We start from the raw sequence: 22,735 nt of genomic DNA on the forward strand, positions 1-22,735 counted from the left end.
AAGGTGGCATCTCAGGCTGGGCCTGGTCAAGAGCCTGGTGTGGTCCCTGGGGAAGGCAATGCACTGTCCTGTTTCCCCTCAGGATTTGGGGTTCACCTGTCATGTGTCCAGGGGAACAGTATGTGTCTAGGGGAGCAGATCCCAGAGTAAGAGCTCCTGGCCTGCCCTCCTCTGGGCCTTACACTTTTCATCTGTATAATGGGGGCAGAGAGCTAGCTGACCCCGAAGCTCCCTGCCCCAGCCCTGGTCTGACACTCGGTCACTTACTGTGAGGCTCTGAGCTACTGACATCACCCTTTATGACATCGTCCCCTTATGTAAACAGGGGGACGACCCACAGAGGGTAGTGAGGGTCACAGCCAGGGAAGAGCTTTGTGAACTGTAAAGTGAAAGTGAAAGTCGCTCAGTCGTGTCTGACTCTTTGTGACCCCATGAACTATACAGTCCATGGAATTCTCCAAGTCAGAATACTGGAGTGGGTAGCTTTTCCCTTCTCTAGGGGATCTTCCCAACCCAGGGAGCCAACCCAGGTCTTCCGCACTGCAGGCGGATTCTTTACTAGCTGAGCCACAAGGGAAGCCCAAGAATACTGGAGTAGGTAGCCCATCCCTTCTCCTGTGGAACTTCCTGACCCAGGAATTGAACCGGGGTCTCCTGCATTGCAGGCGGATTCTTTACCAGCTGAGCCACAGGAGAAGCCAGTGGTTACTCTGTAAGTGGACTCCGGACATGGCTACTCACCCTCAGCCCTGGGAGCACCTCCTCTCCCCCTCCCCTCACAGCTTTGTCTTCCCTTTTCCAGGTCACCGGCTCCCCATTTGTCAAGCCTCCTGCTCTCCTCCGGCTTTGGAGGACTCTCAACAGTTGGGAAGGGGAAACCCAGATGTGGCTGTAGGCCGTCCGGGGGGCCAGGAGAGGGGTCACCACCGCCTCAGAGGAACAAGATCATCTTTCCAGCAAGATGGAATCGGTCCTGGCCCTGCCGCTAATTAGCTGTGTGACCTTGGTCAAGTCACTTAACCTTTCTGGGGCCTTTGCCCCTCCATCTGTGAAAGTGAGAGGGTCAGACTAGATGCCTCCCGAGCTGACACATGAGATGGATCTGATGCTGGGGAAGCTCCTTTCAGCTCCAAATCGCAATCCTAGTGCAACCACCTTCGGGAGCTGGGAGTTTCCCGATCCTGGATGGGAAAGGGAATCAAAGCCCCAGGACCCCACATTCTTCACAGTGGGTGAGGTGTGGGTGGACATCTCTCTTTCTCTGCACCTTCTCTTTAGCGGGAGGGAGAAGGAAAGCCCGTGGCACCATGTACGAGCCATCAAGGATGGGCTGGTAGCAGCCGGCCCTAACGTCAAGACCACGTTAAAGTCTTGGAACAGTTCCCGGCCTGTCGGGAGAACGTTGGCACTGCTTATCTCTCCCATGGGGCCAGGCGATTCTTATCTGGAGTCTGTCCTCTGAACTCAGCAGTTGTATTTTAGGATGGGGCCAATTCGTCCGCACACCCCAAAATATTCCAGAGGACTTAGAAAATTCAAATTCCAGCTCAGCTACTTTCTATCAAGAGGCTTGATGGAACATTCTGTTTCTCTGGTCCTCAGTCTTGCCATCTGTGAAATAGGGGCAGCAGTGGTTCCTGGAGTTAGCAGGTGAGAGTCACAGGCCCAGAGCGAGGCACATCAGCCCTCACCTGTCAGATCAACAGGGACAAAGCAACTGACAAAGCCCACGGAAGCAGCTTCTGGTACCAGCCTCCAGAAAGTGATGTCCTTGACACACGCGAACTGTTTGAGCCTAGAACAGTGCATGCTGCCCACTTAGTCAAAATAAATGCACGTATGGATGTGCACATTTCCCTGCAGAGAAACGCCTAGAAGATCAGACTCCCAAATTATTCATAATATTTAACCTTGGGGGATAGAAAGAAGGAGATGACAACTTAAGTTCCTACATCCTTCTTATGTTTGACTTCTGTTTTCACATGAAGCAGGTCATTTTTTACAATGAAGAACTAACAGGTGTTTCCCTGGTGGTCCAGAGGCTGAAAATTCACCTGCCAGTGCAGGGGATATAGGTTTGACTCCCGCTCCGGAAGATCCCGCCTGCCGTGGAGCAACCCCATGCGCCACCCTTCCTGAAGCCTGCAGGCCCCAGAGCCGAGGCTCTGCAACACGAGAAGCATCGCAGTGAGCGGCTCGCCCCACAGGCAGAGCAGCCCCTGCTTGCCGCGACTACAGCAAGTCCGAGAGCAGCAGTGAAGACCTAGCGTGGTCAGAAAACAATGTGAATACATCTTTGTTAAAAAAGAAAGAAAGAAAGAACTAACAGGAGGTTAGAAACCAGCTTTCTTTTTTCTAATTCCAAGCAAAAGCCTGACCTGCAGCTCTCGCCTCTCTTACAGGCTAAGAGAACACGCAAATGAGGGAACTAAAGAAAGAACAAAGTGACTACAAGCTGCACAACTTGACGCCGTTACCTAATTTTTTCGCATCATCACGGAGCATCACTTAGGGCGTCCTACAAGGGTGCTGGGATGCGGCCATCATCTCTGGGTCTGTTTTGAGGACAAGGTTGCCAAAGCTCAGAGAGAATGAGAGGCTTGGCCAGGGCCCCATGCTTCAGAGGGCTCACTTCAGGCTCTGGGAGGTCAACCCTGCCCCCAGCCCCCAACTCAAGGTTCTCCCCGGCCTGCCAGGAGCTCAAGGAAGAAAGATCGTGTCTCTGGCCCTTGAATGCCTACCCTGTCCCTGGCAAAGCACCCGTCCCTGCCATCCAGTCCCAGGGCAGCCTCTGAGGACATTGGTGCGCCCGAGACCAGGCTGTGCTCGACCAGGGACCAAACACTAAAGGACGCCGCTCTCCGAGCCCCGGGAGGCTGGCTTCCACCTCCTCCCTGGAGACGCTTCTTGACTTCACAACAGGCTGGAGTGTAAAACCAATAACGCGTTCTGTGCCCATAAACAGACAGGCAGCCGCTTAGCCCCTCCTCCCAGTGCCCTCCGCTCACCCCCTGCCACTGAGGACACGGCAGAGGGCAGGGCCGCACGCCATCGCCCCGGGTAACCCACTGCGGTGATACGGAGCCGCCCTCCGCTTCAAAGACCGGCCGGCCGCGGACCACAGCCCTGGCTCCCGCGAGCGGCGGAGGGCGGCGTGGGCCCCGGGCGGGCCTCTGCGCCTGCACCCTGAGGACCCACTGTGCGCCGGCTCGGCACCAGGCCACTGACTGTTTCTAAACTGTCCATTGGGCATCATTTATCCTATCTTACAGATGAGAAGACTGAGGCTTAGAAAGATATGGAAAGAGGCACAGGAAACGTGAGCGTGAAAAAGGAAAGACAAATTCATCTCCCTTCCCTTTCAGCCTGTGTGCCCCACCTCAGGCACCGCTCGCACGATGGGAGGGGCATATCCTGTCTGTCTGTCCGTCCCCCACACCAAACAAGGGGCCCCAGAGGGCAGGCATGTCCCCAGGTCGTTCTCTGCTTCAGCCCAGCACCTGGCAATCAGTGAGAGCTCAACAAAGACTAACTGAGGGACTGACAACACTCTCAGCTATTTCCATTCTGAATCCCCCCGCCATTCTGTGACCCCTGCTTGATCACATTTTTCTTTTGATCTTTCCCCTGTAGCACCCCTGAGCCTCTAATATGCTCCAAGCTCATGCAGGCTGCTTTCACCCACACTATTTCACGAATCCTTATTAAAAACCCCAAGAGAACACAATTCTTAGCTCCATTTTACAGGTGAGAAAACTGAGGGTCAGAGAGAAGAAACACCTTCTTCTCTGGGGGAAGCTGCCTGACCACGGCTTCTCCCCTGATTCTTTCCACCTCCTGATTACCCTCCCACCCCCCCACCCTCACCCAGCCCCTCCTTGGCCGCGTGCTTCCAGCCTGGGTCTGCCCCACCTCTGAGCGCCCTTCTGCTTTTTCACTCAGGATTCCTAAGTCCAGGGAGCCGGGCTTGTTTATAGCCCTGCCTGCCCTGTTGCCTGGGTCCCAGCTCAGGTCAGCTCTCTGGGGCTAGGAGGAACTTTTGAACGTGCTAAATACAGGTTACGGGGGTCAGAAGGTCACAGCCCTTCCTTGGGGGACGTTTGACTTGAACCATCCATGAAATAGCGACTGTTATCTCGGCGGGCTGTGGGGAGGAGAGGCAGATTTCTTAAATTATGATGATGCTTCGACCACCTCCCCATCTCGCCCCCTCCAGGCCTCACTCCCTCCCACCCCGCTTTGGTCTCTCGGGGTAGATTCAGCATCTGGATTTCCCGTTTGCTTCCCTCTAATCCCACCCTTCAGCCAGAAAGAAATAAGGGGTCTGGGGGACCAGCAGAACAGAAGTGAAGGGCGGAGGGGATATTCACTGGAGGCCTGCTTTGCTCTGGGCAGACTGAGGTTTGAGGGGGTCTCACCTCCCTTTCACAGGCTGGCTGACTCGGCTGAAATCACGTGTTGGCAAGTGGTAGAGCCGGGACTGGAGCTCAGTCTGAAGCTAAGTGTTGGGACCCCCCGGGCAGTCCGCTTGGTTAAGACTCCAGGCTCCACTGCAGGGGGCACGGGTCCCCTTGCTGGTCGGGGAACTAAGGCCCCACAAGCCACGCAGTGTGAGCAAATAAAGTCAGGACCGAACCACCAAATCAGAATTGGGCCCACCCTGGTGAGCCCTCCGCTGGTGGAAGCTCCCCCGCCCTGAGGCCCTAGCCCCAAGCTCCACTTCGAGGAGCACCCAGAATCCTCCTCAGCCACTCAGCTCAAGTACGCTTGCCCAGGACGCCTCCCCAGATGCTGCCTCGAAACACAGAGCCCTCCATGCTTCTCCGGAGAGGAAAAGCCCCGCTTCCCTTCCCACCCTGCCCTTTCACAAAGCCGGGACGAGGCTGAGATGACCCTACTCCATGGCGACATAGCTGAGCCTCAGAGAGACTTATCCCTGCGCCCCAGGGAGGAGGGGGACCAGCCACCCCAGTCTGCCCAGGACTGAAGTTTCCCTGGGAATGTGAGAGCCCCAGTGCTGACCCAGGACAGCTCCATGCAAACCAGGGCAGCCTGGGCCCCCCAGGGAGGGGAGGCCCGAAGCAGAGGCCAGGCTCCTGGCTCCCAGGCAGCAGCATTTTCCTGCCACCTGCCTAAGCGTCCCTCCCTTCCCCTGTCCATCCCTTTCTCCAGGGAACCACCACCAGGGAGGAGGACTGCCAACACCCCTCCTGGCGCTGTTACGAGGGAGTCACTCCGAAGGGGAAGGCGAGGCGTCCGCATCTGATTCTCTGGCCCGTGACCATGAGGCTCCCCTTTCGGGCCCCCTCAGTACTCAGACTAAGACAGGTGTGGGAGGAGTGAGCGAGGGGGGGGGAGAAGGTGAGGCAGGGCAGGAGGGACTGGCCGCACTTCCAGCAGACGCCCGGGCGCCCCTCTCCCCTCCACTGCCCACCTGTCTCAGGCAAGTTCCAGATTTAGGGGGCAGGTCTTGAGCACGTGCTCTGCCTACAGTACTGAACCGAGCAGAGGGGGTCAAAACAAAATAGAATGCAGTTAACTACCCTTGCCCTCCAAAAAAGTTCTAATCTGGCATAGGAAATGGAAGCACAGAAGCAAACCCACTAGAACAGTGAAATCTGCAGGACACACACGTACATGTACACATACAGTACACAACACACACACACAAGCGCGCACACACTATTGCCCATGTGTGCTCACATATGCACACATACATACACATACACAGCACACACAAGCGCACACACTATCGCCCACGTGTACTCACATATGTACACACACGTACACAGCACACACAAGTGCACACACTATTGCCCACGTGTACTCCCATTTGCATACACACGTACATGTACACAACACACACATATACACAAGTGTGTGCACACTATTGTCCACATGTACTCGCATATGCACATGCGTACACACACACGTACACACACAACACACACACATACACACAAGAGCACACACTATTGCCCATGTGTACTCGCATATGCATACACAAGTACATGTACCTGTACACAACACACACATATACACAAGTGCGCACACACTATTATCCACGTGTACTTGCATGTGCACATGCACACACATACATGTACACACAACACACACACACATACACACAAGTGCGCACACACTATTGCCCACGTGTACTATGCGCACACATCCAGACCCATACACAAACACATACACACTCCCCATCCTAGTTCGAGGGAACCTGCAGTTCTTCCCCTTCTGGCGGCTGATCTGGGTGATAGGAAGGGATTCTGGTCCCACTTCCAGTCCCTGCCAGCTCTTCTCCCACAGCCCAGTGCCCCAAGGTTCAGGCCTCTTCCAGACGACCGCTCTCCCAAAACAACACCGATTCTCTCTGATCTGAGTTACAGCCAGCCTGCTCAGAAGCCTGCTTATCACTGGAGCTAAGATTCGCTTTCGGCTTCAAACTGCGTCCTGAACGCAGACCCTGGAAAACAGGGCGAGGCCTCCGGTGTCAGCCAGGCTCGGAGTACAGCCCAGTGGCATCTTCCTTCTCTCGTCTCCCTTCCCACCCACGACTCGGGGTGAGTAACCCCACCCTCGACATGAAAGCTCCCCTGAGTAATGACACACATCCGCACCCCCTCCAGCCCCCGGGACGCAGTAAGTGCTCAATAAAAGCGGTTATGAGGAGGTGGTGAGGGGGGGAGGAGACCCCAGCCTCTCGCTCTTCTCCAGAAACACCCACCCTGGGGTCCCTCGAAGACTCCAGCAGGCTGTGCTGGGCAACATATGGCGGGGGGAGGGGCGGGAAGGCAGGTGGGGGCAGGAGGAGGAGGAGGAAGGCTGCACTTAGGAAAAAAGAAAAACCCACACAAAACCGGTGGATTCCAGCCGATTATTTCTCCCGCTGCAGATGCACATTAATGCAGGAGAAGCGGGACGGAGCTCCGGGCTGGGGGAAGAGAAACAGCTCCTTTTAACAAGCCGTTGTCTGGCTTGATCTTGTCACTCTGAAGAGGGCCATTGAGGGGTATTCATGCGTCGGCCCTGGGGGACAAAAGGGGCCAGTATACGTACTGACTGCTCAGTTGCCCGCGGGCCTCGGGGCCTTTGTCTAACCTTCCCTTAATAAACTTTTGGGAAGAGTTCATCAATCCGCTTCAATAGCTGATGTTCTCATTTTCAGAGAGGGAAGAAAAATAGCAGAATGCTGGCGTGGCTTTTTTTTTTTTTTTTTTTTTAAGGAGGCATTCTCAATGAGAAGGGGAATGGAAAAGAGAGAGAAAAGGAGAAAGCTGGCGGACACCCCGCTTTAAAGGGAAAAAGAACACATCACAACTATAGCCACAAATCCTAGATGGGAGCCCAGACAAAACCGCTATTCACAGGGCCCCAGGCCTGCCTGTATCTGAGCATCTCTGGGCCACTGGCGCTGGGTCCGGCTGGAAAGGCTGAGGTTGTCGCTGCAGGGAGTCGGGGTGAGAAGAAATTTCTTAGAAGGAATGTGTGGCTTAGAAGGGATAACAGGCAGGAGCCTTCTGTCCAGCTTCTGTGTTAGATCTGGGGTCACTTGGTTTCCTTCCCATTAGGTGGTTTTTAAAAGTGGGAGGAGGTGTGTGTTTGGTGTTTTTTGTTAATCAAGAGAGTGATGGGATGAGGTGGGTGGGCAGTTCTTTCTCTTCCGAGCAATGTTTCCTTCTGCAGTTTCAATCCCCAGCCCCATTTCCCTCTAAAGCTCTGCTGAGGTTGTAGGAAGTCGCCCCTGTGCGTGCGTGCGTGCATGCGTGAGGCTAAGTCGCTTTGGTGGTGGCCGACTCTTTGTGACCTCATGGACTGTTGCCCACCAGGCTCCTCTGTCCGTGAAATTCTCCAGGCAAGAATACTGGAGTGGGTTGCCCTCCTCCAGGGGATCTTCCGACCCAGGGATCGAACCTGCGTCTCTTACGTCTCCTGCATTGGCAGTCGGGCTCTTTACCACCAGCTCCACCTGGGAAGCCCAGAAAGTGCTCCCCCTGCTCCTCCCCAAAGGAGTGAGACCTAGGAATCCCACCCCTCCATTTCCATGATGCATGTAAGGTAAGGGGGTGGGTTGAATTGGGGGAACAAGAAAGGCTGTTCTAGCATTTCTACCTCGGCGGACGCTACACTAACTTTGACTCTGTATGTGTTAACTCACTTCTCACCACTGTTCTATTTTCTAACACACACTTTTTTTTCTCTCATTTTACTTGGGGAAACTGAGGCTCAGAGAAATGATCCCTGATCCAAGGTCCAAACTCAAGTCTTCTCTAATCCATATTTTTTTTCAAGTTTCAAACAAAGTTGCCTCTTACATTTTAAGGTGTTATTTATAGTCATAATGGCTACAGAAGTCACACTTATAAAGGTGCTGAGCATTGTCATAAGACGTTATGGACATTATTTTCCCAAGGGCCCAGTGAGATGGGTCCTTTTATTATAACACCCATAATACAGAAGTGGTGACTGAGGCACAGAGGAGAAAGAACTGGCAGACAGCCCAACGGGCAGAGTCAGATCTGAACTCAAGTCTGTCATGACTCTGGGGCTCCACTAGGGTCCCCACGCTGCTTCGAGTACGATGGAGGCAGACGCAGGAAGGTGGAAGCAGATGAACAAACGAATCTGACTTCTACCCCGACAAGCCTGGAAGTGGTGTCCTGGGTCCTGGTTCAGTTTCACAGTGCAGGCTCCGAGAGCTACACACACACACACACACACACACATACATACACACACACACCCTCAGGCTCCGAGACCTACCTACACACACACATACACACAGTGCAGGCTCCGAGACCTACCTACACACACACACACACAACACACACACACACACAGACCTCTCGAAGCCTCCCCAGTGGCTCCAGTTCAATGTTTTACAGGCCTAATGAGTGTTGACAAGTTTAATGAGTTTGTTTTAAAGAGGGGAGGGGGGACCTGGTCAAACTGAGATTTCCGAGTCAAATGAATTAGTGGAGGCCGCCAGACTTCAGCTGACAGGCCTGGAAACCCTCCCACAGCCACGGCCTTGAGCCACGGACCCTGGCTCCCTAGATGGGAGCACGGCCCCACACCAGCCAGACACCAGGGGCTCGGGGGGCCTCCGAGCAGCTCTTGGATGCCTGGGTCCAGTCAAAGCCCCCCTTTCCACAGCCTCCCTCCCTGCCAGCCCACCCCAGAGGGCCCCCCTTCTGCAGGACTCTCCTCCCCCACTGGGTCCCCAATGAGAAATTTGATTCAAACCCAGTTTGGCACTTGTTTGCATATTGATTGGGTGGTAATTAAGTGGCTTCATCTGAGGAGGGGACGAGCCACCTGCATTTCTAAGCTTCCCAGTCAAGGGCTGGGACAGGGCAGTAGCCCTTGTTTCTGACTGTGCAAACCAGAATCCAGGGAGACCAGCTTCTGGCTGCTAGAAGGGACTTATGTCATCCTCCTTTAAAACAGTATTTTTTCTTTCTTTTTTTTTGCACTGTTGAGATGAATCGGGAAGGAGCTTGCACAAACCTGACCAGCTCCAGATGAAAGAGTAGAGTTAAAATTAAATCATAATAATTATGCCAAAAAGAAAGGAATACATATGCGCTTCTGATGTGACTGTGTCACGGTAAGCACGTGCAAAGCGAGCTCAGTTCTCCCTTTGATTGGCCCCTCTGAAGCCATGGTTAGGGGAGGTGGTCAGGGGGCTGACCTGAAAGCCAGAGAGGCTGGGATCAAACTCCTTCCGCTTCTTTTTCTAGACTTGATCTTATGCAAGTGACTTTAACCTCTCTGGGCCTCAGTTCCCTCATCTGTAAAATGGGTTTAATAAAACCTGTGATACTCAACAGGGTTGCAGACCTTAAGGAGGGCACTTGGTACCAGGTGTACTCACCTGGTACACGGTGAGTCCTCCACCCTGCCGAGGTTGTTTTCCAGAGCTGCATCGGGGTTGGATCCCTGGGTTGGGAAGATCCCCTGGAGGAGGGAATGGCAACCCACCCCAGTACTCTTGCCTTGCAGAATCCCAAGGACAGAAGAGCCTGGCAGGCTACAGTCCACGGGGTCGCAAAGAGTCAGACATGACTGAGCGACTAACCCTTTACTTTATCTTAGCTGGAAAAGAGCCCGACCTGTCCACCTGGAATTATCACAGCCTTGCAATCTAGTCCTGCTACCCCCCAGCCCACCTAACCTTGTTGCTGTTTTCTCTCCACCAGCCCCTGCCGCCCATGAAGTTCTCTGGAGGCACCTGGCCACCTCCCCGCGCGCCAGGAAGAAGCGGGTGAGCAGAGATTCAGGAAGGGGAAAGGCTCTGCGCCCTGGTGAGCTGGTTTCGCTTTATTCTGCCCCGTTTTGTCGTCCACTAAGCAGAACACAGCTGGAGCTGATACATCTCAGGCTGGGTCACAGTGTCCCCCCGCCCCCCGCCCAGACAGAGCTGGAGCTGATACATCTCAGGCTGGGATCCCCGCATCCCCCTGCCCCCCGCCCAGACAGAGCTGGAGCTGATACATCTCAGGCTGGGATCCCCGCATCCCCCTGCCCCCCGCCCAGACAGAGCTGGAGCTGATACATCTCAGGCTGGGTCACAGCGTCCAGCTGGGGTCACAGCACGCCCCCCCCCACCCCCTGCCCAGCTGGGATCCCAGCGACCCCCCGCCCCCCGCCCGGCTCTCTCTTCTCTCTCCCACATGTGACTATTTATTGGATATTTCCCCCTGGAAGGGGTGCCCCTCCCCTTCTTTAACTTTCCCCTAATCTCTGGTCTAAGGCGGTGAACTTGTGAGCAGTGTTCTCTGGAGTTAGAATTTCTTTACAGGCTGTTTTCCCTTTCCAGCTGGGAGGAGGAGGGGGCGGGGTGAGGGGGGAGGGCTGGGGGGATGGGTCACCCCAAGTCAAGTGGGCAGACCCTACGGACCGCCTCTCCGGACAGGACTGCGGTGCCTCTCTAGTGATTTCTTCACTTCCTAGGTCTTGCCATTGTTCAGCGCTGTAGCCAGCTGCGGGCGTTAATCTTCGGCGTATTTGCAATCCCAAGAAAGAAAGGCCCCGCGTGCAACAGGGCTGGGCCGGGGGCCCAGAGAGTGGGCAGAGGCTGAGACGCCAGGGTGAGGAGGGGGACAGGCATGTGACCGCCCACACGTCCACCCGCCAGGCCCCGGGACAGAGGCAGCCGCCATGCACGCTGGCATGTGAACCTTTTGTTATCCCTTAAACCCTTCCTGGGGGCCGGAGGAGAGAGGCTGGAACTCAGGACAGCCCTGGTTTTCTTTCTCAGCTCAGCCACTAACTAGCTAGGCGGCCTCCAGCAGCTCAAGTCTCTGAGCCTCAGTTGCCGTCTGTAAAATGGGGGCAGGTGCGTTTAGACCACAGAGAAACGCACTGACCTCGCCCATGCCCAGCGGAAATGACGTAACCTCAAGAGTACATATACACCCAGGGCCATCCTCCTGACATCACCAACAGATGCATACCCACATCTACACACCCACACACCCCTGAACACACTCACATGTCGTCCTCACACCTCACATCACAAGGACATACTCACACATACTAACATCCCAAGACAAAGCCCCCCGCCCTGACTTTCCTGGAGGTCTAGTGGCTAAGACTCCACGCTCCAATGCAGGCACCTGGGTTCAATCCCTGGTTGGGGAACTAAGAATCCACATACCGAGCAGTGTGGCCAAAAAATAAATTGATTAAAAAGAAAAAAGAAAACCTGACCCAATCTAACCAGAACCAACTCTACCTCGCCCTGACTCCTAAATATGATCCATCAGCAACCATGTGTACACAGTACAGTCGCAACAACAAAATACACACAAGGAAAAAAACACTCCCTTAACAGAGATCCCAGCATCTACCTTCTAACACACTCCCAAGACCACCTTCGATTTCTCAGTTCAGAATCCCAAATGCAAATCAGAAATGTGGACAGGGTACCCCATTAAAAAAACAGATCATCAAGCTGTCTTCTTGCTGAATCTTCTGTTAATGAGAAGCCCTTGGCTCTAGAGACAGGGGGAGCCACTCCCCAGGGACACAGGACCCTGTGAATCAGTGGAGGGCATTCCAAAGTCAGATGCCTGCCAAAAGCTGGTGCGTCAGAGCAGGAAGAGCTGGTGGCGCCCGGATTCTATTTCTGGCTCTGCCATTTGCTGGGTGCGTGTCTCTGGGGAATCCAGCAAACCTCTCTGAGCTCTGCTTTCGTCTTTAGAATTGGGGTAATAAATACCCACAGGGCAGGGCTGGGGGGTTAAGTGAGATGAGGCACCTGACGAAGCATCACGAGGTGGACAGGCTGAGAACACAGTTTTCCAGTTTTCCAATGAGACATCCCTACCTGTTTGTGCCCAAAAGGCTGAATACCTCCCTGTGCCTCATGTTTTGAATCTAAAAACGAGCATCACAATAATCCCTCCTTCAAGGTGCTCTTGGGAGGATTTCGTGCATTCATTCTTGTAAAGGGCTTAACCCAGTGCTTGACCCACAGTCGGCTCCCAATGGGCTATTCTCCTAAGTAGATGTTCAATAAATGGTTGCCTCTCTCCTGCCATCCAGGTCTCAGGTCAAATATCACCTCCTCCAGGCAGGCCACCCTGATAATCACTCTCCCACCCACCTCGTCAGTCAGTTGCTTTCTATCAGGACTCTGCTTTTTCCTCTTTAAACCTTTGTCCACCTTCTGAAAGTATTTCCTTACTTGAGGATGTGCGTATTGCCTCCCTTCCCCCAAGGTGCAAGGTCCAGGAAACCAGGGCTTTGTGTGGTTCCGGGCTGTTGTCCCAGCCCCTGGCACAGTGCCCAGCACACAGTAGGTGCTCAGCACACCGCTGTGGGAATAAAGTGGTAGCTCTCGTTCCACCCCCTGGGGCACAAGTGGTGAGGGAGGGGAAGGAGGATGGTGGAGGGGCCCTTCCTTCTCCCCCCATCCTCCACCCGCCTTGTGCCCCGCCACCCCCCTTCCCAACCAGGGAATGTGATTCCCGGCTGCCTGCCGGTCCAGCCTTTCCGCTGTCTGCTGCCAAGGGGCCCAGTGAGCCCTGATGGGTTTACCTGGGTGTTAATCCCCCAACAATCCCCCCTGGCCTGACCCGAGAGCCAGCCTCCATTCTTGTCCTGGGTCTAATTAAGTGCCTCAAATGCCACTTCCCCTTTCAAACCAGGCCGCTTTTCTCCAAGGCGAGGCAGGTAAAGCCCAGCCTGCCGCTTTGAAGCCGAGGAGGCCGGAAGCCCAGGCAGGTGCGTGAAGGAGGGGGGTGCTGAGGGGCCTGGGGGGGAGGGGGCACCTCTGTCTGTCCCTCATCAGAGACGACAGACACCTGCAAAGCCCCACCTTGGAGCTCTCAACCTTCTGAGGCTCTTGAGCGCTAGCAGACCCAGGAAACCTAAGGGTTTCTCCCTCAGGGAAACGCATACACACAGACAGACACCCATGAGTGAAGATTCAGTTCGGGGCTCCACGGCCCCTCTGAAGCCTCTGTAGTCCCTGGGTTAAGCTGATGTGACGTCACTTTCCTTTAAATATACATCTGTATCTAGATGGATGGATTGATGAATATTGATATAATCTAGATATATGTATATACACTGAGATAGCCATACCCCCAGTCTCAACAATGTTATCTCTAAGGAAGTAGAGGATTCTCAATTTTTATTTTGTATATTTTTTTCTGCTTTGAAATATTACGAGCATTTTATGGCTTTTGTAATGTATTTTTAAATTAATATGAAAAAATACATGCATACCTTTTTTCCTGCCCCTGATAAAACAACGTGTGTTTGGCTTGGGAAACTCTCTTCTCAGCCACTTTCATGGGTCCCCTATGCCACACAAATTACTTTCAGGCCTTTTATCTCATTTTAATCATGCACTCCCTGGGTGCCAGCCATTTTTTCTCTGTTTTCACTCATTTCACTCCTGTTGTAATTCTTACTGTCCACTGGCTGGATGGGAAAACCAAGCCTCAGGGAGGTGAAGCGACTCTCTCGGGCACGCGGCAGGCGGGGCCTGTGTCTGGGTCTCACTGGTTCTGAGACCAGCGTCCCTTTCACGGCCTAGCAATGGCTGCCTTGGGATGCAAGGGCTGGGGGCCCGGAGCTGAGATGAAGGTGAGTGTCTGGAGGCCGTTCCCGCGGTGTGGGCAGAGCTGGGCACAGGGCAGGCAGGGAGTGCCCTCAGCCCCATGGTTCTCGGCATGGTGCCTTGGCAGAACACCCCTCCCATGGCGGCAGGTGAGAAATAAAAGATGAGGCACCTGGAAGCACGTGCCACGCGTGGTGTCTGGGCTCCCAGTCTGGAGGGCGCGTCTCTGTTCTGACTTCATTCTCAATTTGTTGTGAGGCAGGAAACAAGTCTGCTTCCCTCTCTGGGCCTCAGTTTCTCCATCTATAAGCAGGGCGTTGCACTAGACCAATGGCTCTCAACTGGGGTGGCCATCAGAATGACCCAAAACCCACTCCCCTCAGGAGTCCCTAATCGAGAAAGTACCAGGTGTGTAGGCTTGGCAAAAATGCCTGGCTGACTCGGGCACACCCTTCTGCTCTCCTGGCCTTCCACCTCCCCTATCCTGTATTGAATCCTCCTTCCAGAACCAAGCCAAGACGGCGCTGCAACCCAGCCACACCACCAGTATCCCAACGAAGCACAGAGAGGGCAACTGCCTCCCCGTGGTCACACAGCAGGCTGGGCAGGGACTCCAGAGGTAGACCCCACGATCTGGAATCCAGCCCAGCTCTGCCTGCTCTCCCAGAGAGACCGCCCATCCAGGAGAGAAAGTTCCCTAATCAGTGCAATAGAAGAGGAGGGGGAACCATTTGTCACCTGATAAGCAATATCAGCTTATCTCTGAAGACCAATAACCACAGCCTGGGGCTCCGATTCCAGGCGTAAACAGAGCTCATCCCTCCTCCCCTCCACAGTAGCCAGGACAGTAGTCCCGGCTCCTCTCCAAGACAAAGCCCCATCTCACCAGAGTTTCTTCTATCAATAGTTCTGACTTCTTCCCCCCACTCCCCCACCCCCTCACCCCCCAGTGCAGAAGTGCTCAGAGCATCAGCGCTTGAAGGATCCTTACAGACTGCGTCACCCCTGACGCTCCTGCATGGAACCCTAAGGCTCCATGGAACACCGTTAGAGAACCGCTAGGCTGGTTGCACCTTGCCATTGCTCAGCCAGGAAGAGGGACCAGAGAAATTGTGTCCAGAGTTAGAAGGCAGTTAGTGCTGAAGCCAGGGCCTCTTCATGGGAGGATCCAAATTCCAGCCCTAGCCAGGATACTGTGGTTACTTTCCCTTGGGGCTTTATTTTCTCTTGCTGCTAAAAGGACTCTTCCCAGACCCTCAAAAGCCAAATCGGTGGCATCCCTCAAGTCTCAAGTTCCCAGCAGGTGCTCATGGGAAGCAGTGGGAGGTACCAGCTTAAGCCAGAGTCTCCCCAGGGCCTGAGGATCTAGGGTTTGTGAAGGATGGGGAGGCTGCTGGGGGCTGCACTGTTCAGAAGCAGCAGGAAGCACAGTGGGATTTGTGCCCTTCAGGCTTCTTGGGGGAAAAGGCATCAAAGTCCTGTAGACCCTACTAGGGAAGAAGCCCCCACTGCCTTCTTCCTTGGGCACATTTCTCCGTGCCTCAGTTTCCCCCTCTGAAATAGAACTTAAAAGCATGTTATCACGTTACACACAAAGAATGGTGTGCTGTACAGATGGGAAAGGGCTGTATTTCCACACCCTACCCCCAAAGCCTTCAATTCCTGGAAATGAGATTTCCACCAGCTCATTTTGACCCTTTACCAAAGCAACTGCCAGCGGACTAGGGTTATTTCTTCCTCCTTTGGGCTCTCTCTGGCTATGCCCTCTGGACCTCAGCTTTCCTATCTGTAAAATGACCTGATGGCAGTTTTAGATGTACAGGCTCAACCGTCTTACCCTTTGGGATCTCAGCCTAGAGAGGCATTCCAAGGTCCCTTGAATTCACCCAGCCAGCCCTGGGCTCAGCACACCTGGGCATCAGGCGGGAAGAATCTGGAAACAGCTGCTTCTCTCCCTGCCTCTCCCTCGAGGCTGGGGCTCCCCTCTCCTCGAGTCCCTCCACTCATCCTCTGCGCCTCTGTCTCTCTTTAACCTCCTGGCTGGTCTCGACACACCTTCCAGTACAAGCTCTGCTCACTCCAGCTCTGCCCCGCCCTGGCGGCCTACCTCCTTCCCTCTGCCTTGAGGAATCTACAATCCGGGCTCTGGTGGGGTCACCCCCAGCACAGCTCGCAGGAAGGAGGGCTTCATAAACACTTGTGGAATGAAGGGACGGACAGCCCTCGAAGCTCTTCCCTGTCCTTTAGGTCAGGGTCTGGACCTACTCCATTTCGGGAGAGAGGAGCTGGCATTGGGGAGTGGAGGTGTTTGGGGGCCTGCCTCCTTCACCCCTGGAGGGTGCCTCCGCCTCCCCAGTCACCACGTGGTGCCACCTTCCTCCCTTACCTGCCAAAGCTGCCCAGCCTTTCTCCGGGAGTGAGAGGGAGTAGGGCAGAGTTCCTTAGAAAGGAAAGTCTGTCCGCACACCTGGCAAGGCTGTTGAGTTCTATTTTTGCCTTCTTTGGCCTCTGTTGAATGAGGAGCGGCCCACTGGCCGATGATTTCTTTTAGTTAAGGAAGAATTCTATTTGTTGGCGCCCAGCTAAGTACCTGCCCTCACCCCCACACACCCTAGTCCAAATACGGTGATCGTTTGTAGATTTCTAGCCCCCATTATTTCTGAAGCCAAAGGATAGCGGCCTGTAGATGCAAAGAGGCCTTGCAGAAGGGAAGGTGGAAGGCATTGGAGAGGAACATCAATTCAGTCCCTCAAACGGTCCTGCGATTTATGTCATTATATTGTTGACTCTTCCCAGCGCACTTCGCAGGCGTCATCCATGGGGCCATTTTACAGATGGGGACACTGAGGCTCTCAAGGGAACTCACTCAAAGTTCCTCAGACTGTGCAGAAGTGGAGGACTTCTCCTTTCATCTCCTCCCTCCCCAGCCTCTCACTCAGGCCCCTCCTCCAGGACATGTCCGAGGAGTGGCCTCCGCCCACCAGACGTCACTTACCACAGGCCACAGGTGGACCCGCGGGGGCTGACTTTCGGAGGCCTCTGGACCCAATCCCCTCGGTTCAGGAGGCGGAAGGAAAGGCCTGACAGCCAGGACCGCGTCCCTAGCCAGCAGTGCTTCACCCCAGCCACCCTTCTCCCTTTTCCGAGCCCCCTCCCAAGACAGCCGGCGACGCCAGGCTCCGGTGGGACATCCCCAGCCCCGGGGCCGCCGGGGGCGGCTGACCCAGCAGAAGCCCCGCAGCCCACCGGGGCCTGGAGCGCCCCGGCCCCAGGCTCGGGTTCGCGGTGGGGTTTTGCGCGTCCTGTTTTGTTCGGCCCCCGCCTCCCGGGCTCCCAGCGCGCCGGTTCTTGACTTCATCCACTAAGTCAATAGCCCGGGCGCGGGCGGGCCGCTCCCCCTGCGCCGCCGCCCCGCGCCGCCCCCCGGTTTTCTTCTCGGGATAATGGGGGCTCTTTGTGGCCTAATCAGCCTCCTGAGGGGCCGGGAGGCCGGGAGCGCTTCCCCCGCGGCCGTCGGTGAAAATGAAAGCGGGATTAGGCCGGGGCCTCGGCCCACACCATAGTAAAGCGCCACCAGGCATTCGCCCCTTCAAAGCCCCTTTCGGGGGTTTGGTTACTTTATTTCTAAAGTTGTTTGTATTTCTAAAGTGGCCATTGAGGCGCGAGCGGGACGGGGCCGACAGGGCGCTGGGAGGAGGGGGCGGCCTGGGCGGGGAGGAACTCCCCCTCTTCCCTCTCCCCCTCCTCGGACCCGCGGACCGGTTTCTAAAGAGCCTTTCCCGGCCCTGCTTCCCGCCCGCCTCGCGAGGTGGGGAGGGGTCTTGGCCCCACTAATCAGATCGGGAAACAGAGGCTCCGCGCTGGACGATGCGCTCCCGGGATCAAACCCGCCGCGCAGCCAGGGGCGGAAACGGGGGTTTGTGTGTTTATTTTGTTTTGTTTTTTTGGTGTGTGTGGGGGGGGGGAGACGCCAAGGGGCATTGAAGGCGATAATCGCCCAGGGCTCTCAGCTCCGAGCGCGCCAGCTAAATCTCTTGCAGTCGCCTGCCAGCACAGGCCACCAAAAGCAACGTCCCGACCCAAACACGAGGCGACCCCCTGAGGGAGGGAAGTTCTGTTCCACCTATTCAAGAAAGTTCCAGGACCTCCTGTGTTAGGATTCACTCTCCACATTTCGGATAAACCCCAGAAATGGGGGCGCAATAATTCAGAATCGGCCGCCATCGCCTAAGATGGGAGGGGGGGTTAGAGATTCTGCACGTTGACTTTTGCCGGCAGCTGGAGGAAGAACAGAAGAAGGGGTAGAGATGGGGGGGCGGTGCGGGGGTGGGGAGGGAGCAGCAGAAGAAAGGAGACTAGCTGCGCCCCTTCTGCCAAGTGCAGACACTGGGGTTTCTTTATTTCTGCCGGACTTTTTGACCCTCCGAAGGGTGAATCCGCGCTCAAAAAGTCCAGACTAGGAGGAAAACTGTAAGGATGAGGGTCGCGAGAGGGGGAGGGGAGGGGGAGCTCAGTGCAAATTCTGGAGTCAGGTTCTAGTCCTGCAGCTGGACCAGCCATGGGTCAGTTGTACCCGTGGATACAAGAGAGATCAGGAGATACAGGCTTATTATAGGCTTTTACTGGGAACGAGAGTGTTCCAGAAGCTTCCTTAAGACTCCCAGAAGGTTCGTTAAGACGCCCCTGACCCCCTCAACGCCGAAACTAGAAAGAAAACTCGAGCGTTAATCCCATGTTCTTGTCTAAACAGGGCAGATAAATCCGGCTCGGGCTTCCAGGATCAGCTTCCAGGGAACAGGAAGGTCGGCCCCATCTCCACGCAAAAGTAGAGACAACACTGCACCCAAACCCACGAACACCCACTCTTGCCGTCCCTCCACCTTCTCCAGCTGCCCAGGGTCCGGCGGTCTGAATTCCAGCCCCAAAGCCATCACATCTTCTCCACCTGTCACCCCGGGTGACCCGAGTGGAGAGGGCCCCGCGGAAGGATGGCCGCCCACTCGGCTGGGGCTCTGTTGGGTGTGGGTCCCCCGGAAAGGACCCCAGAAGAGTTCGGTGGAGTTTCCAAGCGACTTCTCAGTGCCGGCGCCCCACCCCCTTTTCGGTCCGGCCCGGGGCCTCTTTGATCTCCGGTCAGACAAAGAGCACAGGGAAGGCCAGCGGATCCGGGCCCGCTGCCGGCCGGTCCTCCTCCCGCTCGAACCCGCGGCGCGCTTCGAGGCACCGGCGGATGCCTGCGGCTGCCCAGATGAGGTTGGAGGCTGCGTGCCAAGTTCAGCCACGGCCCCCAAACACATTCTGCTGTTGTGCCTGCCCGTCCAGCTACCCACACACACTTCATCCCGCCCTCCGCCAGCATCCACAAACACCCAGACACACAGGTAGCCAGGCAGGTAGGTAAACACGAAAACACACGCACTGAAGCACATCTGTTTATCACCAACCTTTTATTTTGTGTCTCTACCACCTGGCTCAGAACTCCACCAAGGCAGGGGGCCTTCCTGATGTCTCGGGTATCCTGGGCACTTAACACAATGCCTGGCACATAGCAGATGCTCAACAATTTTTAATAGAATGAATGAAGACTTGGGCCCCCTGAGAAGATGTCGTTTTTCCCACTCTTTTTTTCTCTCCCTTTCCTTTTCTCTCTTTCCCACCGACAAAAGAGGAGCACAGCGTTTGGGTTTATTTCTGCACCTAACAGCCTCCTAAAGGACCCCTCCAACAACCAAATGGGGATGGGATGGTGGGATTCGCTGCCTCTGTTTCGGAAAGAAGAGGAAGCAGCAAGGGCCAGAGGCCGGCAGGCGCTCAGCCTCACCTCCTGCCCCACCCCACCCCACCCCACCCCACCCCACCCCACCCCACCCCACCCACCATCCATTTCCTCCTCCTGGACGCCTGCTCCTGGAATCCGATGCTCCCTCAAGAATACCGGAGTCACCAGAAAACATGTGTCTGTGAAGTTCTTAGTGGGGTGTGGCCTCTAGCAGCCCAGAGAGAGACCCTTTACATCTGTAACATGTCTCCTGTATGAACCTCTGTGAATGGCCAATTTCAGGTGCTATCCGATTCGCAAAGGGGTCCAGGGTCCCCCAAAGGATGAGAATCTTTGACTTGGTGCAATTCTCTGGTTTTTCATGAAAACAACAACAAAAAAGACCCAGAGGGAGCTAAAAGAGTTGTTCAGGATTTCATTGCTAGTGAGTTGGGGGCTGGGCGGGGGTGGCAGAACCCTTACTCCCTTGGTCCTCCGCAGCGCTCTTGGCCCCGCCCGGATTCGCCCTGCTAGGTTCAGGCGGAGATCGGGAGAGCAGGCCCTCGGAGGCGGGAATCCACCTCTCAGCCGCTGGGAACGGGTGGGTGAGAACTGGATCCAGAGCAGCGCGAAGCCGGCAGCTCGTCCAGTTCTGTAACTCACTCTGCTCACCCTCTCCAGTCTGCGCGTCCGGAGCTGCGAGTGGGGATGATGGCCTGGGCGCCATCTCCTCCCCAAGCTGGGAATTTCGAAGGGGCGGGTGCTAAAAACCGGAAGGCGGTGAGCCTCCCTCTCCTGGCTGCGCAACCCGGACTAGGACGTTTCTTTAGCGACGCTCCGAAGAAGGGTCCTCCGCCCCCTCTCGCTCGCGGCTAGTCCCGGAGGGGCCAGGCGCGCGGGCCGGCCTCTTTCCAGCACCCGGTCGGCCTCCCGCCCGCCCCGCCGGCCCAACTTGCTCGCCTCTAATTAAGCGGCGGGATCTCAGCGAGCCGCCGGGCCGCGCTGTAATATGATGAACTGCCTTTGTGCCAGTGTCACCGAAAGCGCTTCTGATAAGGGCAAGCCGCGGAGGATCAAAAGGACGGCAGCGGCTCGCCCGCCTCCCGCCGCCGCCCGGCCCTGCGCGCTCGCCCTCGCTCTCCCGCGGGCGTCTCCCGGCCCCGCGGTCCCTCCCGATCTGCCCAGCCCAGGCCCGCCTTTCGGTGCCTCTGCGCCTCTTTGTCTTTCTTCCTGCTGCTGCGCGCCTCCCTCGCCCTGCGCGAACGCTCTAGGCAAGGCTCTCTCCTCCCGTGCTGGTCTTTCTCTGAATTTTCTCGCGCGCCCTCCCTCTGTTCCGACGCTCTCCACCCTCTTCCTGACTGTCTTTCGTCCCCCCCGCACCCCCCTCCGTGGCTCCGGGTCTCCCGGGTCTCTACTCATCCCTCCTTTCCTCCTGACCCGGGCTCGGGTCCAGCACACCCCGAAGCCCCGGGCGACCGCATCTTGGAAACGTCCACGGGCTGACCCGCAGCCCCAGGGAAGTTGAACCAATTCATCCCCAGCCCCTGGCAACCCACGCTCACTCAGCTGCCCAAGAGAGCAGCCCAAGGCGCCCTGGAATGCCCTTGGGGCCTCTGGGGAGCAAGACTTGGGGTGTAGGCAACTCCCCCTCACCGCTCCCCGGGGGCTGAAGTTTCAAGTGCGGCCACTCTCCCCTGGCACCCCCTTCCTTTGGCCCCCACCTCCCCTTTGCCCTCGACCCCTTCTCTTCCTCTTGCAGGCCCCTCCCCTTGGCTAGCTCCTTGTCCCCGCTGCGCGCTCTCCGGACTGCCCCCCCCCCCGCCTCGCCTCTCCCTTCCCCCCACTTTGTTTGAAGTTCTGGAGAGATCTATCTACTAATGGGGAAGTTTCCCCCCTAGGTCACCGTTCTGCCTTGATTCGATTTGGGAAGGCGCGTTCCCTCCCTCCCCCTACCCGACCCCGGCCGGGGCCAATCGCTCCGGAGCGGGTCAGAAAGCGCTGACCCCATTTCCACCTTTCCTCTTTCAGCAAGAGCTGGGGGAAGGGGTTGGGGGGAGAAGCAGAAAGGTCCGCGACAGCAAAAACTGAGAAAGGGGGATTGTCCCAACCTTCAAATCCCTCTTACCCCCAACCCCAACTGGGTTTCCTAATTACCTCGTTAGTCTGGAGTGGGAGAGGGAGAGGAACTATTTTTATGGAATTCCTGGAATGTGCCCCCCTTAGTCATGGCCTTCAAGGCCCCAAAGCCCCTGGAGAGCATCCCCTTTGGGGTGTCTCTTCTGTGTCCCTCTTTGTAGCAGGAAGGCTTCTCCGCACCAGGGACTGTCTATTATGTGTTGTGAGTTCTCTCTGGCTTTGGACTCTGCTTGTCCCAGGGCCAGAGCCAGAGCCCGGGATCCTGTACATTTCATGTTTATATCCTAGTCCCCATTAGGAATGAAGCCTCATCAACTTTGCTGATGATGGTAAATAGAAACGCCAAACAGGCAACCTAGAAGGAAATCTCATTTGCTCAGTGCTCTCTCCCTATATAAAAAATATATATTTGTATATAACATTATTTATATAAAATGTGGTGTGTGACAGCTATCATTTTCAGAAAGACGTCCTTTAAAAAAAAAAAGCCCAACTAATCACCTTACTGCTTTAAGGCTACTGTTATATGTGCTTTTAAATCCTTCCATGTAAATTCCACTGAAAAATTTGGAGAGCTGTGAAAGGGGAGGGGGCCGCGCGGGTGGGAGGGGGAGGTTAATCCGGGTTTAACGCTGCGATGCCGTCTTAGGACCAGGGTTAGCCTGATTGCGTTATCTCTTCCCAACATTTGAGACGCCCATATTTCACCCAGCCAAATAGCTCGGAGAACAGCGCAGATGGCCGCCGTGGTCGCGCCTCAG

The 22,735-nt window shown here is 55.7% G+C and overlaps 2 protein-coding genes across 10 annotated transcripts in view; one reads left to right on the forward strand and one right to left on the reverse strand.

Annotated features, from left to right (window-relative positions):
• The window catches only part of PAX7 (paired box 7), a 106,014-nt gene that overhangs the window by 72,633 nt on the left and 10,646 nt on the right, over positions 1-22,735 (reverse strand). The window lies entirely within an intron of this gene.
• On the forward strand, positions 317-20,070 carry LOC145542525 (uncharacterized). The gene is made up of 7 exons (XM_081581423.1): positions 317-712; positions 803-5,328; positions 6,393-6,566; positions 7,230-7,463; positions 10,206-10,310; positions 18,831-19,333; positions 19,747-20,070. The coding sequence occupies exons 4-7, from the start codon at positions 7,343-7,345 to the stop codon at positions 20,068-20,070; spliced, it is 1,053 nt and encodes a 350-aa protein (XP_081437549.1). The 5' UTR covers positions 317-712; positions 803-5,328; positions 6,393-6,566; positions 7,230-7,342.

Source organism: Giraffa tippelskirchi, chromosome 3 (assembly GCF_054371585.1).
Source record: "Giraffa tippelskirchi isolate mGirTip1 chromosome 3, T2T-mGirTip1v1.2.pri, whole genome shotgun sequence".
Lineage (NCBI taxonomy): Eukaryota > Metazoa > Chordata > Mammalia > Artiodactyla > Giraffidae > Giraffa > Giraffa tippelskirchi.

Bases quoted from the DNA above. Each gene is read 5' to 3' on its own strand.
- LOC145542525 (XM_081581423.1), top strand. From the start codon at position 7,343: ATGGGAGCCCAGACAAAACCGCTATTCACAGGGCCCCAGGCCTGCCTG. The intron at 10,311-18,830 runs GTGAGCTGGTTT...TTGTCTAAACAG, and splicing joins GGGAAAGGCTCTGCGCCCTG to GGCAGATAAATCCGGCTCGG. The intron at 19,334-19,746 runs GTTGGAGGCTGC...CACCGACAAAAG, and splicing joins CCTGCGGCTGCCCAGATGAG to AGGAGCACAGCGTTTGGGTT.